The following is a 16,841-nucleotide window of genomic DNA, read 5'->3' as shown; positions in this document are numbered from 1 at the left end:
CAAGGTTTCCTGAGGAACCCCGGCTGGCTCCGTACTGTGCAAGCTCGTGCGGGGATTTGATAAATGTCCTGCAGCCTCCTGGGACATTAGACATGTCTCGGAAGCAGCGGGGCAAGAGACCGCCATCCTTGCTAAAATTATAACTGTTAGAGGATGGGGAAGGAAGTGAACCAGCAGGACTTCACTTTTTTGACTGAAGTTCTGCTTTAAAAGTTTTGCTTGTGTTTTGTCACGCTGGGTGTAGAGCACAGAGTAGAGTGTGTGTCTGATGGAATGGTGAAGCCTCCATAAAAGGCCACTACTGTGAACAGTTCATGGATAAAACTCTTTAAATTCTTATCCGATTCCTAATTTTGCCATTCCCAGAGGAAATGTATGTCTGCACTAAATTATAATTAGAAGGGGCGTTCATTGACCATGTAAAGCAGCCTTTCTCAACCTTTTCAACACAGAGGAACCCTTGAAATAACGATCTGGTCTCAGGAAACCCCTGCTATAAATGACTATATCTAAAACTCATGATACATTAGTGTGATGGTCGATGGGAAGAATGCTCCTTACACTTGTGATTAGGGATGCACCGAAATGAAAATTCTGGGCCGAAACCGAAAATGCAGGATGCCCTTGGCCGAAAACCGAAACCGAAAATGACTTTTTCCCCCAAATAATCTTAAAATAGATAGAAGAGGGGCATACACCAAAAACAGGCAGTGACGTACACCTGTCGCTGCCACCCTGTCACAGTATATCTACTGTGATGGGTTGGCAAGTGGTTAATTTAATTACCAATGGTATTTGTATTATGCAGCATGAGGGGATTAATGTATTGTCACAGCTGGTCACTGATGCATTAGTGACCGACCAGTGGCAGTTAATTAACCCCTTTGTGCTGCATTAGTGCAACCAGTATCAGTGTTAATTAACACTGGTTGCACTGATACTGGTTGCACCAATGCAGCACAAAGGGGTTAATTAACTGCCACTGGTCGGTCACTAATGAATCAGTGACCAGCAGTGGCAATACATTAACCCCCTCTTGCTGCATAATACTAATACCATTGGTAAGCTCGCCTCAGCTCCCCCCCCCCCCCCCACTGCCTCAGCGCCCCCCCCCCGCCTCCGCGTCCCTCCCCATCCCAATGATGCAATCTCCTTACTCTCACTCTGCTCCTCCGGTGTCCTTCCTTTCAAAAGACGTGCCTCTGTCCGGCGGCCCGCCTCCCTGTGATGTCACTACTACTACGATCTGTGCATGAATGAACTAACACACCGGGCAAGCGAGCGGCCGCTAATAGCTATAACTATGTGAGTGCTTCACTTCCGTGTCAGCGGAGATACCCGCCTGAAAGGGAAGTGAAGCGCTCGCTTGGTTACCGCTATTAGCGGCCGCTCGCCCGCCCGCCCGGTGTGTTAGTTCATTCATACACAGATCGTTGTAGTAGTGACATCACCAGGAGGCGGGCCGCCGGCCAGAGGCGGGTCTTTTGAAACCTGCGCTGCGGCAGGCCATCTTTAATATTGGCATCTTTAACCCATTTCCGGCCGAAATGGAATAAGCCCATTTTCGGCCAAAAATTTTGGTTGCCGAAATTTCGGTGCACCACTACTTGTGATCATTGGGAAGACTGATCCCCTTACAGATAGCTAAAAAGATCAATGGTGTCAGTGGGAAATTATCTAAAAGGCAGAAATTATTCAAGGAACCCTGGTTGAGAAACCCTGATTTAGACAGTCTGCAGACAGAATATTTATTTATAAAGTTCACAGAACATAGGAATGTTGCCTAATAATATTCTTTCACAAAACCTGTATTGGTTCTAGTTCTGGGTATTGCAGAATAGTTACCAAAGAGTAATCGCATGAGCGGTGTTCATCATACATATTGCAGCAAGTAGGAATACACCTAAATGACAGTGATCCCATGCTTCATATTGTTTTGAAGACATGGGAGGCAACCTATGTGGGATTTTTTGCCTCCACCACTTTGGGTTGCAAGTCTTTGGTGAATTTGGGTGGAAGTGAAGATGAGGGTTGGGAGTGTGCAGTGTAGTTGTAGCGTGTTTTTGGGGTACAGAAAGTGGTGGATGTTTGTATGTGATGAGGGGATTGGGAATGGGGGAGATAGAAGGGGAATAGGTGGGTGTCATAGACTATGGGATAAAATTGTGGTAGGGGGAGATAGCTTGGATTTCTCCAGACTAAGTAGAAGAGTTAAGCTTCCTATACACTAGTAGAATTTTGGTAATTATTATTTTTAAGAATGTTTGCTTGATTCGTGTTTTTTTTTTTTTTTTTTTTTTTTTTTTTTTATCAGTGGGGTCAAGTTGATGTTCGCATTTGATTGGAGCAACAAAAAAATTCAAAGGAGCAGGGTAGAAATTATTTTTCTCAAAGGATTTCTAACAATGTGTGGTTTTTGTTTAATAAAATCCATTCATTCCAAAATCCCATTGTAAAAACCAAAATGGTTTAAAGTGGTTCAAGGCTCAAGGTTTTTTTTACCTTCATGCATTCTATGCATAAAGTTAAAATAAAACTTATTTGTGCAGCAGCCCTCCAGCCCCCCCCCCCCCCAATACTTGCCTAAGCCCCATCTCGATCCAGGGATGTGCATGAGTGCCTCGGCTCTCCAGGGACACTGCCTCCTCATTGGCTGAGACAGCAGTGGGAGCCATTAGCTCCTGCTGTTGTCAATCACAGCCACTGAGCCAGTCAGGATAGGGAGGGGGCGGGGCCAAGCCATGGCTGTGTGTGTGTTTGTGTGAATGGACATGCAGAGCCGCAGCTTGGAAGGGAGCCTCCTCTTGTGCCCCCATTGCAATGTTTACTGTGGGGGCACTCCGCAGGAGGAAGGGTCCAGAAGCTCTGGGTTGGTGCTGCTCTGTGCAAAACCACTGCACAGAGTGGGTAAATATAACATGCACAGGCAATCCCCAGGTTACAAACATCTGATTTACAAATGACTCCTACTTGCAAACGAGGGAGACAACAGGAAGTGAGGAGAAATCTCCCCCTAGGAAGGGAAATCTATTACTTTAAGAGTTATCATGGGAAAAAGGGGTCTCCACTGAAGCTTTATCACCAATCCTTGTTTCCACAACAACCCAAAATTTGAGAATGCAATTGTTACAGGGAAAGAAAGTGAGGTGAAATCTTCTGAACAGGGGTACAGACAGCAAGACAAATGTTACAGGGGTGTTAACCCTTCCCTATGCTATCCAAAAAGCTTAAATATTATTTTGGCTGGAGCTAAAGTTAAAAAATGTACCTGTTCCGACTTACAAACAAATTCAACTTCAGAACAAATCTAAAGACCCGATCTTGTTTGTAACCCAGTGACCGCCTGTATATTCTTTAAACAAAAAACAAACTTTAATATGACTTTAAACAGTTGAATGTACTTAGAATTTCCATTCAAATTTGTGTTTAAAAAATCGACTTTTTGTATTGCCTTTAAAGTGGAGTTCCACCCATTTTAGTGACTTTAGATCTATGTAATCCCCTTTAAAACGACTTTTACCAATGGAAAGTTTTTTTTTTTTTTTTTTGCTAGTAAATACCTTATTTTCTGCTTTACTTGTCGTCTTCTCACTTCCGGGTCCGGTCGGGGATTACGTCATTCGGCGATTCGCAGTGTGTGCTGGGATGTATTTCAGGGCATGAAATCTCGCAGTATTACACAGGAGATGAGCTGTACTGCGTGCTCTGCCCGCCTCCGCCCCGCCTCCTCTCAGTGAGCTGTATGTATTATTGTATTGAGGCTGTGCTCCGCCCCGCCTCCTCTCAGTGAGCTGTATGTATGTATTGTATTGAGGCTGTGCTCCGCCCCGCCTCCTCTCAGTGAGCGAGGACTAAAAGCATTATATCCTCACTGAGCTCACTGAGAGGAGGCGGGGCGGAGCAAGGCCTCAATACACTACATGCATACAGCTCACTGAGAGGAGGCGGGGCGGAGCACGGCCTCAATACACTACATACATACAGCTCACTGAGAGGAGGCGGGGCGGAGCACGGCCTCAATACACTACATACATACAGCTCACTGAGAGGAGGCGGGGCGGAGCACGGCCTCAATACACTACATACATACAGCTCACTGAGAGGAGGCGGGGCAGAGCACGGCCTCAATACACTACATACCTACAGCTCACTGAGAGGAGGCGGGGCGGAGCACGGCCTCAATACACTACATACATATACAGCTCACTGAGAGGAGGCGGGGCGGAGCACGGCCTCAATACACTACATACCTACAGCTCACTGAGAGGAGGCGGGGCGGAGCACGGCCTCAATACACTACATACCTACAGCTCACTGAGAGGAGGCGGGGCGGAGCACGGCCTCAATACACTACATACATACAGCTCACTGAGAGGAGGCGGGGCGGAGCACGGCCTCAATACACTACATACATACAGCTCACTGAGAGGAGGCGGGGCGGAGCACGGCCTCAATACACTACATACATACAGCTCACTGAGAGGAGGCGGGGCAGAGCACGCAGTACAGCTCATCTCCTGTGTAATACTGCAAGATTTCATGCCCTGAAATACATCCCAGCACAAACTGTGAATCGCCGAATGACTTAATCGCCGACCGGACCCGGAAGTGAGAAGAGGATAAATAAGCAGAAAATAAGGTATTTACTAGCAACACAAAAAAAAAAAACTTTCCATTGGTAAAAGTCGTTTTAAAGGGGATTACATACATCTATGTAATCCAATTTATTAAAAATGGGTGGAACTTCACTTTAAGCTGGGCCACACAGTGTTGAGGCTGAGAAAGTGAAATCGGTTCCCACAAAACAGTGAAGATGAAGAAAGGACATCTTGTTGGTTACTGTCACCTGTCAGAATACTACAGCAGTGGTTGCTTCTGATTGGACGCAGCTTCTGTTCAGTCAACAATTTTCCACCTAACTTTGATTTTTAGATCAAAGTATGTGGGGAGGGAGAGTAACATCAGAGACATCCATGGCTTAAATTTTGGCCGCTTTATTAGCAACCAAATAAAATTTGCTCTGTGCATGGCAAACTTAAGAACGAGAGTTGGAAGAAAGAGAAGGGGAAGAGAAGTACAAGCTGCATTTCCCTCCCTCCTCCCCAAATGGAAGCCATTGTTTTGGCTGTGGCCTCACAAGGCAAAGTGCAAGATCAGAAGGCCACCTAGACATGTGTAGTCCATCCAGAATGATTAAGCATTAAGAAATGTATTGTGAGAGTCCAGAATGACAGTACATGTGATGAACAGGTTATATTCAATGCAATTTGTGCTGCTATATTGGACTACCAAGGTAAATGAATAAATATATTCATGAATAAACTGCCCCATAGGCACAAGTGGAAGAAAGTAGAAATATCTCCAAGTTGAGCAACCTGATAAGGGTTCCAACATTGTATCCACAACAAAAAAGTCCTTTCTATTTTTACTTTTTTCTTTTCTTGTTTTTTTCTCCTGAATGAAGTGATAGAGGTGTATTTTCTTTCTAGATTTTAGAAGTATGCCGCTGTGTCTGCTATCAGCACCATTTGGATTCTGGTCCTTGGCTTCTGTTCTGTCGGGTCATGTGTGCTGACGGTTTGACATTGCACTTTCTCTCTGCTCTTGGCTGGACATAACAAAGGCCTTTCATTGCACAACTTGCAGCATTGTTTTTCTATTCTGCCAACCATTCATCCAACCTTTCTGGTTGCTCTTTGAAGTCTGCTTGTGACAGGCAGTTATTATCCTGGGATACGGCATTTTTAGTCAGTTGTGTAATGATGTTGGACCAAGGGAGACCGGAGCCCACGTGCACAGAGCAGTGGATAAGTATGTTGAATGAAAACATTATTTTTCAAAGGTCTGATTTGAGTTTGATTTTCAACAGTCCAACGGCCCTATTAAGATTCCATTCAAAACTTTTTTTTTTTTTTTTATTGCCTCTTGTGGGAGGAAATTCTCTTCCTGAGAATTGTTCATCTCAGTCTGTGTGCTCATTACAGAGATTTCCCCTTACTACCGGTCTCTGTAAAAACATTGTCACTAGGACATCAAGAGAGAAAATCTGTCCTGTAGGAATAGAACAGCAATAGTTTTTATTTTTCTATTTAATATAGGACTAGAAGTAGAACTCACATGAGTGTTGATAAATTAAATACACCCCTGCTATTGGTCACTAAGACCTGGCTGTCTGCATCCTAGCAACTGCGTGTCCCAGCCGGCTGCGTATTAACTATTGACTCTGTGTGGCCCAGCCGCCTGTGTCCTAGCGAAAAGACAACCCCCCCATCACCGTCCTCCCACCACCATCTCCACGTACATAATGGTGTCCCTTTCCTGGAAGCTCCTGATTACATGGAGACCAGCTTGGTCAGTCATAGCTAATGAAATATTCGTCACCGTGTTAGATGTATGAGTGGTCAGTGGTTGGGATTGGGACGCACTGTCAACCACTAACACAATACAGGAGCAGCAAATATGTTTGAGACTTCTTTAGTAGTAGACTTGTAGAAGACAAGAACCTGCCAGATTTTTTTTTTTGCTCTGTGACCCCCCCCCCACCCGTTAGAGCTGCTTCTTCTCAATCCCCAGTATGTCCTCAATCACCCAATGTTCCAGTAACCATGTAGTCACCATAAAATGAACTTGACCTACAGGGGCCAGGGAAAGGGAAAAGCCATAAAAAGCTGATTGAGGTTCTAACCCATCTCACTGTTAAAAATTCATCTGAAGTCCACTAGAACTTTATAGGCTTTTTTTATTTTTACTGCTCTAGCAGACTTGGTCAATTCTTTTAGAAAAGGTGCTATGTCTTTCTACAGACACAAAATATAAACGGCTGTGAACTTAGAGGAGCTCCAGGCTCCTTCGGAAATAAATTGGGTCGGAAGCTGCACTTACCTGCCCAGGAATCCAGCAGTGTCTCCACCTGAGCCGATTTGTTAATCGGCTCTTGGGTGCTGCTTCGCCATCTCGGCTAAGGGAAACGGGCAGTGAAGCCTCACAGCTTCACAGCTAGATCCCTACTGCGCATGTGCAAAGTGCACTGTGCTTTGTGAATGGCTGGGTGGCGGGGGAAGGAGAAGGGGGGTCAAACTTCTGGCTGAGTTCACTGCAAGGAGGTCAACCAGAAGTGGGAGCGGGTACCTGTCCAAACCAGGTACCCGCTCCCCTCCCCCCAAAAAGGTGCCAAATGTGGCAATGGAGGGGGGGGGGGGGTGAGTCAAACAAGTGGAGTTTTTGGGTAGAGCTCAGCTTGAAAGTGGAACTAAACCCTCCTTTCCTTTTCCACCAAGGAAGCTGCCATCTCAGCCTATGTGTGATCTGTAACTGCCATAGTGCTGCACATGTGATCAGTTATGACACCAGACATTTGATAAGTTTGGATGAGAGCACTACCAATGTGACAGCATGCCGGTAATGTAGTACCAATTGAAGAAATAAAACTGTAAAATTTCAATCCAAGGGAGTTCTATGAATGCTTTGGTGACTGGGAAGGAGCTTCTCTCCCTGTTAGTACAGATTTTACCACTCCAAAAGGTGAATGTGTTCCTTGCCCAATATCTTCTATGCAGGATGTGGAAACCTTACAAGCGGACCTGAACAAAATAATGGGTTGGGCAGCTACATGGCAGATGAGATTTAATGTTGAAAAATGTAAAGTAATGCACTTGGGTGCCAGAAACCAGAAAGCAAGCTACTCACTAGGGGGGGAACCTCCTGGGTGAATCTAAGATGGAAAAGGACCTGGGGGTACTGGTAGACAACAGGCTTGGCAGTGGCATGCAATGCCAAGCCGCTGCAAGCAAAGCCAACAGAATACTGGGATGTATAAAAAAGGGGATTCACTCCAGAAATAAAGAGATTATTCTCCCACTCTACAAGACTCTGGTCCGGCCACATCTGGAGTATGCTGTCCAGTTCTGGGCACCGGTCCTCAGGAAGGATGTGCTGGAACTGGAGAAAGTCCAGAGAAGGGCAACAAAAATAATTAGGGGAATGGAGGACATCAGCTATGAGGAAAGACTACAAGCACTGAACTTATTCTCTCTGGAGAAGAGACGATTGAGGGGGGATATGATATCAATGTACAAATACTGTACTGGCGACCCTAGCATAAGGAACAAACTATTCAGAGAAAGGAAATACAATAAGACACGTGGCCACTCACTAAAACTAGAGGAAAGGCGGTTTAACCTTAAAATACGTAGGGGGTTCTTCACTGTTAGAGCGGTAAGGATGTGGAATTCCCTTCCACAAGCAGCCGTATCAACAGGGAGCATCGATAGTTTCAAAAAACTATTAGATGGGCACCTTAAAGACCACAACATACAGGGGTATACAATGTACGGTTAAAGCTCCGTTCACATTAGGTCGCTCCGACTTAGGGGGCGACCTGTGAAGTCGCGTGCAGCGCGACTTGCACGGACTTCATAACATGAATGTCTATGCAAGTCGCCTCAAGGTCGCCCCGAAGTAGTACAGGACCCTTTTTCTAAGTCGGAGCGTCTTGTGTCGCTCCTATTAGAACGGTTCCTGTACTACACAATGGGAGCGTGAGGACCGCGACTTGTCAGCCTGACAAGTCGCGGTCCAAGTCAGACCAGTGTGAATGCGGACTAACAGCAAACACACACACACACACAGGTTGGACTGGTGTAACTATGTAACCATGCCTTCCCTTGGACTGTGCTTGAAAGATGGAAGTTTTTTTTTTTTTTTTCTTTAACTCAATGGACTTTTATATGCAATTAAGCTCAGTATACAGTTTCAGCTTATTTTTCTATTCTGTAATTGATTTGATTTATAAATGTTTTCACAATTACTTTTTCTAAATGGATGCATTTGCTAAATTGTGTGAATCCTGGGTGTAAGTTGAGTTGTGTGTATGTGAATATTTATAGACCTCTAATAGTTTTAGCTCTTTTATAAGGCATTGACGACCTCTGTTATCTATGCAGTGTTCGTCATGTTCACTAGAAACAAATGCACGATTTACCTACTAATCCGTTGGAAGCTCATTGGTGACCCGGACTTATCACTGAGGACTTATGTCCTTGTCATCTGTGTGTAACCTGCAGTTCATATGGATTTGCTGGTTCCCAGTCTGTATTGTGCTCAGTGCTTTATACAAAGTAAGCACAGGATTCCTGAGTGTTTTTTAATGTGATTTAAAATCGGATAATAGGGTTATACATATTTGCCTGCACACAGATCTCTCCGTTAATAACCCATTTGGGTAACAAGTGGCTTCTTCTTGTCCAGAGATCATTCAGGCCTTGACCTTCTTTCTCCAGTACTGGCCCAGTTGTGCAAGTGTTAAATGCTTTTGAACTGGTGGCGTAGTGCCCAGCACTGCAGCGTTGCCAGGGTCTGCTGGCTCCTAGAGTACACGGGATGGACTTTCATTTTCTTTTGCAATTTTTTTTTTCTTTGGATGGTAAACGTCAAATGTGAGGACTGATTTGCACCCCCCAACCATGTCAGCCCTGTGTGTATTGCTGTAAACATCCCCATTGTTCCTAAAAACATCCATCTTAATCGCCCACCTTCAAGGTAACTTTTTCAACTCTGCAACCAAACGATGAGCTCTGTTTCCTGTAAATTACAAATATATCCAAAAAGATTGATGGTAAGAGACTTTTTAGCACACTTTAAAGCTTAGACTAGCCTTTGCCAATGTTTCTTAACCCAGAGAAACCCTTGAAATAATTATCGGGTCTCGGGGGAACCTCTGCTAAAAATACTATATCTACAGCTGACGTTGGTGTGGTGATCTATGGGAAAAATGCTCCTTATTTGTGGTAATTCAGAAGGAACCCACCTTTACAGATGCCTAAAACTCTGAAATGCAGAAGTTGCTCACAGAAGCCCTAGCAAACTCTGGGTGGGTTCCATGGTACCCTGGTTTATACAGGAAGCTAAAGCCTAATACACACAGGCACAATGTCAGGCAACATCAGCCAGTTTAATAAAAACCGGCCGAAATTTGGCCTGTGTGTATGGCAACTGTTGCGACAGAAGCCAGGTGTTTGGCCGTCCTCTATCGAAGGAAAGAGAAACACATAATGAGCTAGTATGCATCGCATACTAGCTCATTATGCAATACTTGCCTTAGAACAAGCCCCCGCCGTGCTGTCCTCTTACCTCTGACGGGTGACATGTCCAGTCGCCCATCTTCTGGGATCGCGGCATCCGGCCATCTGATTGGCCGGAGCCGCGGTGACGTCACTCCCGTGCACACGCGCGGGAGCCGATGGTCACAGCACGGGACTCTGAAGGAACGGCACCAGCGGCCGTTCCTTCAGAGCGCATGTGCCAGTGACGTCACTGGCTGCATGAAAGGTAAATATCTCCTAAACTGTACATGTTTAGGATATATTTACAGTACCTATAGGTAAGCCTTATCATAGGCTTACCTATAGGTAAGTGTCAGAGGAGGGTTTACTTCCTCTTTAATGGACTATTAAACCCCTTCACCCCCTAAGGGTAAAACAAATGTTAATGCCCAAGCACAATTTTTCAACTTTGAAATGTGTTGGAAAACTGTACATATCATCACTGGTTTATGCATCCAAGTGGATTACACTTTGTTTTTTTCAGGACAAATTGGGCTTTAATTTTGGTGGTAAATGGTAATGATATCCCCTGATTTTTGTTTTATTATTATCAAAGGAAAACTGGCCCAAAATAGTAGAAAAAAAAAATACCTACCACCAAGGAACAACCCGAAATAAATTCTGATCCCAATGATTACAGCGATACCACTTATGTGTATGTTGTTTGAACCCGTAGTACAGCCCAGAAACAGTAGTGCGCACTTTGCTTCCTTTTTTTTTTTTTTTTTTAATTCTGCCTAAAACACACTGTCACTGATGCCAATTATCCTATCAAATATACTGACCTTGACCTTTAACCTTCACTTTACCCAAACATAACCCTGGCACTGACCTAGATCGATGCATATATATATATATATATATATATATATATATATATATATATATATATATATGTGTATATGTATATGTGTGTGTGTGTGTATATATGTAGTGAGTGTACAACTTGTATAACAGTGTACATTTGCTGTCCCCTCAAAATAACTCAACACACAGCCATTAATGTCTAAACCGCTGGCAACTCACCCCTAAGTGACCATGTCCAAATCGGGCCGAATTAGCCTTTTTTGCCTCCACGGTGTCATGTGACTCGTTAGCGTTACAAGGTCTCAGGTGTGAATGGGGAGCAGGTGTGTTAAATTTGGTGTTGTCGCTCACTCTCTCATATTGGTAACTGGAAGTTCAACATGGCACCTCATGGCAAAAAACTGAGAATCTGAAAAAAATAATTGTTGCTCTACATGAAGATGGCCTAAACTATAAAAAGATTGCCAAGACCCTGAAACTGAGAAGCAGCACGGTGGCCAAGACCATACAGCGGTTTAACAGGACAGGTTCCACTCAGAACAGGCCTCACCATGGTCGACCAAAGAAGTTGAGTGCATGTGCTCAACGTCATAGCCATAGGTTGTCTTTAAGTGCTGCCAGCGTTGCTGCAGAGGTTGAAGGGGGGGGGGGGGTCAGCCTGTCAGTGCTCCGACCATACGCCGCATGCTGCATCAAATTGGTCTGCATGGCTGTGGTCTCAGAAGGAAGCCTCTTCTAAAGATGATGCACAAGAAAGCCCACAAACAGTTTGCTGAAGACAAGCAGACTAAGGACATGGCTTACTGGAACTATGTCTTGTGGTCTGATGAGACCAAGATAAACGTATTTGGTTCAGATGGTGACAAGCGTGTGTGGCGGTAACCAGGTGAGGAGTACAAAGACAAGTGTGTCTTGCCTACAGTCAAGCATGGTGGTGGGAGTGTCATGGTCTGGGGCTGCATTAGTGCTGCCGGCACTGGGGAGCTACAGTTCATTGAGGGAACCATGAATGCCAACATGTACTGTGACATACTGAAGCAGAGCATGATCCCCTCCCTTCAGAGACTGGGCCGCAGGGCAGTATTCCAACATAATGACCTCAAACACACCTCCCAAGATGACCCTTGCCTTGCGAAAGAAGCTGAGGGTAAAGGTGATGGACTGGCCAAGCATGTCTCCAGACCTAAACCCTATTGAGCATCTGTTGGCATCCTCAAACCGAAGTTGGAGGAGCGCAAGGTCTCGGACATCAACCAGCTCCGTGATGTCCTCATGGAGGAGTGGAAGAGGACTCCAGTGGCTAAATGTGAAGCTCTGGTGAACGCCATGTCCTAGAGGGTTAAGGCAGTGCTGGAAAATAATGGTAGCCACACAAAATATTGACACTCTGGGCCTAATTTGGACATTTTAACTTAGGTGGTGTACTTACTCTTGTTGCCAGCGGTTTAAACAATATTGGCTGTGTTATTTTGAGGGGACAGCAATTTTACACTGTTAGGGCTCTTTTACACGGAGCGGACCGCATTGCGATCTGCTCCGGCACTTTTTTTTTTCACGGAGCGGATGACATTTGTGTCATCCGCTCCGTATGTCCGCATATCATCCCATCCGTTTGTGGATGATATACGGACATAATGTATGTCTATGGGCGATTTTGCATCCATTCTGTTTTTTACACGGAACAAAAATAGGGTTCTGTTCCGTTCCAAAAAACCGAAAGGACGAAAATCGGATGTCAGCGGATGGTAATGCGCTGACATCTGCAATGCCATTGACATACATTATGTCCGTATATCATCCGCAAAAAAATAGGATGATATACGTGCGAAAGCTGTACACTCACTACTTTACTTTGTTGCAAAGTGTCATTTCTTCAGTGTTGTCACATGAAAAGATATAATAAAATATTTACAAAAATGTCAGGGGTGTACTAACTTTTGTGAGAGACTGTGTGTGTGTGTGTGTGTGTGTGTGTGTGTGTATGTGTGTGTATATAGGTGTGTGTATGTATATAATATATTTTTTTTTTTTATATTCCTTAGCTGAGCGGGACGCTCCCAGCACAAAGACAGATATGCATATATGCGGCCCCATGGAAAAAAAGCCCAATCCAGTGAGGCAGCATATGTGTGCTGTCAGCGTCAAGGTGTTTTCAGTTTCCTTTTTATAGATGTATTGATGGAAACACAATAATATAGCTGTATTTATGGAAAAGCTGAGCAGTTTATAGCCCTCCGGCTGTTCAGGTAGTAGATATGCAGGCCTAAGTTCACCTGGAAATTTCATGGAACAATGGGTTTCTAAAGCAGGCATCATTTTCTGTACCGTAGAAGGTCAGACGTTGTTCTTCATATTTGGTCACTAGTGAAGTGAGGAGGGATCCTGTAAGACTTGAAGTGTAGGATTTCAGTAATCTGTCATGGTGGTGTAAGCTGCGCTATTTAAGAAGAAGAAAAACGTTTTTTCCACCATTAAAACCCTGACATGTTGTCTTTTGTTTTACAGCTTGCTTTGAAAGGATCTAGTTACAATGGCCTGTTAGAGCGACATAACATCCATTCAGAAAACGTTGAACATATTGTGGAAAGTTTACGGTAAGCAGTCTTTCTTGGTTTTTGTGAAGTGAAACACCGCCAATAACATGTTTCTGGTTTTAGACTTTATACGAGAGAGGGCCTCTTGTCAGGTTTTTATTGTACGAGAGAGGGCCTCTTGTCAGGTTTTTATTGTTGATCTCATTTAGTAGCTTTTATGTCATTTTCTGTTGGTCATTGCCACGGGGGCAGAAAGCGAAGGGAAGCCCAAAAGGAAACCTATTTTTGTGGTTGTCACAAACAGAGTAAGAGGGTAACTTCTTCGTTCAAAGTATTTTATTCGAGTTATGTACATACAATAGATACAACAGAAGTGTAAAAAGGATATAACAAAAATATAAAGAAGATAGAGTCCAAATATAGAGTGGGCAAATGGTATACAAGATATAGAAAGAGTCAATTAGCAATCATGAACAGTTAAGTATAATAAATATAATGTAGAAGTGGAAGTCAATAGGGTAGGAATAGCGTGTCCATGTCCTCCCTATGGGTCACCCCTAATGGGTTCAAGCTGTGACCCAGAAGAACGGGTAATTGGAACCTTCCACAAATAAAGGGTCTTCAAAAAAGTTACATATCTTGACTAATAAAAGTATCTCATAGAACATATCCATCATGAATGCTGCCACCAGGCTCATCCACCTCACCAATGGCTCAGTGTCCGCTACTCCTCTCTGTTAAGCCCTCCACTGGCTTCCGCTCACTCAACAAATTAAATTCAAAATACTAACAACATCTTACAAAGCCATCCACAACTTAGCCCCCAGCTACATCACTAACCTAGTCTCAAAACACCAACCGAATCACTCTCTTCATTCCTCTCAAAACCTCCTGCTCTCTAGCTCCATCATCACCTCCTCCCATGCCCGCCGCCAGGACTTTTCCAGAGCCTCTCCAATCCTATGGAACTCCTTACCCTTATCTGTCCAATTATCTCCTACCCTATTAGCTTTTAGACGATCTCTGAAAACCCTCCTCTTCAGAGAAGCCTATCCTACCCACACCTGACAACTGTACCTCCCTTTTTCTCCATCAGCTCATTCCCCCCCCCCCCCCACAGCTACTGCCTTTTTGTTTCACTTAAACCCCCCCCCCCCCTTCTAGATTGTAAGCTCTAACGAGCAGGGCCCTCTAAATCATCCTGTATTGAATTGTATTGTAACTGTATTGTCTTCCCTGTCTGCGCTATATAAATCCTGTATTATTATTATAATAAAAAGGGTAAATCTTCCAATGGAGACATATATTTTCTGCTACTACCACTTGAGAGAGTTTTTATTTCTAACTTCACATTGTCTGTGGGACAGGGATTGAGGACTTCGCCACAGTAAAGGCACATAAATACAGGTGTTTCATCCCTACTCTACCCCACTTCCTCTAAAAATAGGACGTTTTTACCCAGGCCTATTCCCCATTTGTAAACTGTCCTAGATTGGTATTTGGGCTATAGATTTATATTATTCTACATTTTCCTGAATGTGAAGTCAGTTGCTCCACGTTTTGTTTGCACCTCCTTTTATCCTCATTTCAGATAGTTGTCACTAGGCTGAAATACAGCCAGTGTTCTTCTGTCCTCCAGGTGGCACCACTAAAACATGGAGGACAAAGTGACACTTCCTCTGTCACTCTCGGGGCCCATTCAGCTGTATCTAGCCTAATGCGGTGTATTACCCATCTCCAGTGGACCAGTTAATGTACTCTTCTGACACAATGGGGTAGGGCCTGTGCATAACGTTGTATTAATGGTTCCACAAGGATTTTTCAGCTGTAGCATCAGATGATGGCTGCAGTCCTCCCAGCCAGCAGCATTGCTGTAAATTACAATGTCTGTGTGAGCTGGGGTAGGGAGGTGGTGTGAGCTATTGGGGCAAGAAATTAGGTCATGTGCAGTTGCAACCCAATCTTACCTTCTGCAGGAAGTTCTAGATGTGTTTCCTGCTGGGTAAGACTGGTGGAGGTCTGCATTTAAATCTCAGTGCTACTGTGCATGCAAAGTAGTGTCTTTAGGACAAGCCAAAATGGTGCCGATACCTGGTGCACGCGTGGTAGCGACACAGTGTTAAAAAAAATGTGCTACGCCAACCCTAGAGTGGACCTGGCTTTTAGTGATGATATTTTGAACATCCAGTCTTTACTGGGGGGGGGGGGATAACCAAATCTCCAATTTTAATCTGTATTCTTCTTTTAGAAGTATAAAAGGATGTTGTGTTTCTTGTAAGCGCATTTTTTTTAGTTGTTTGAGTTTACCATGTGTTAGGTGTGGCTTTTACATTCTTGTTCTTCCATATTTTAATTGTATTAAATGAAATGTAGCTATTTGTAAATTAGCCACTAGAGGGAGCGCTGTGTTCCACAACAATCACACAGTATATATTTAAAATTCCTATGGGATGATTTTAAAAGTCAGCAGTGTGTGTGTGTTTTGTTGTGTGTTTTTTTTTTTTTTTTTTTAAATACGATCCCCAATCATTTAATAGCAGTTTGCTGCCCTAGTGCTATTAAATGAATAAAGACTGTTACAAAAAAAAAAAAAGAGCCCAGTCACTCATCCTGTTGGTCACGTAATCAGCTTGGCGTTCTTTTGTGTTAAGCAGAGAGATCTTCATAGTGTACTACAGGCTACATATCATGGCCCTGGTATCATGAACGGGTAGGCCGTGCCATGCTGTAGTACTGCAAAGCCTATCTGAAAGCAGATAGTGTTATCAGCTTTAAATTGAAACCTAAACTTGTATAGTAAGACTGAGCAGCATAGCAAAGCCGTTGTACAAAGAAACGGAACCGAAGTGTTTAATAAGTAAATGTGGCTGTTCCTATGCACCAATTTAACTGCAAATTATGCGCGAGGGCAAGGTTTGTAAAATGTCAGAACATGTTGAAAAGATTTATATTAAACGGATCTTTAACATATAAAGGGGGGGATACACATTGCCTTTTAAGCAGCCAAGACACCCATTTGGAATAGTGTGTTTTATATATATATATATATATTATAAATTATTTATTTGGAATAGATAGGCCCACCTCATTTTTAGCCATGAGACCATTTCACATTCAGATTAAACCGGTTTACTTTGCTAAGCTACCGTGGGGTCCCTTATTTCTGTATTGCCCTCCTTCGTAAGGCTTTCAAGATACTTGTACGTTTCCTAACAGAAGAGATTCACTCTATAGTAGATGCTATCCTTCTCTTTTAAAGAGATGTTAAAGGTCAATGTCACCTTTCTGAATATATTACACCCTTATTTAATGCACCCGTTAGCATGCACCCCCTCCTCCAAGTAGTGCTTTATATCTGTATTACAGGATATATGCACTAAGTGTGTAATTCCATACAGCG

The 16,841-nt window shown here is 43.8% G+C and overlaps 1 protein-coding gene across 2 annotated transcripts in view; it reads left to right on the top strand.

Moving 5' to 3' along the window:
- Positions 1–16,841, top strand: part of NADK2 (NAD kinase 2, mitochondrial) — a 66,877-nt gene that overhangs the window by 8,803 nt on the left and 41,233 nt on the right. For both annotated transcript variants that reach the window (XM_082261380.1, XM_082261379.1), the window contains exon 2: positions 13,413–13,501. In XM_082261380.1, coding sequence (XP_082117506.1) covers positions 13,413–13,501 — 89 coding nt within the window. The remainder of the gene's footprint in view (positions 1–13,412; positions 13,502–16,841) is intronic.

This window comes from Pelophylax lessonae (assembly GCF_965119305.1).
Source record: "Pelophylax lessonae genome assembly, chromosome: 1".
Lineage (NCBI taxonomy): Eukaryota > Metazoa > Chordata > Amphibia > Anura > Ranidae > Pelophylax > Pelophylax lessonae.
Note: the sequence above shows the minus strand (reverse complement) of the source record. Positions and strands in the feature narration are given on the sequence as shown.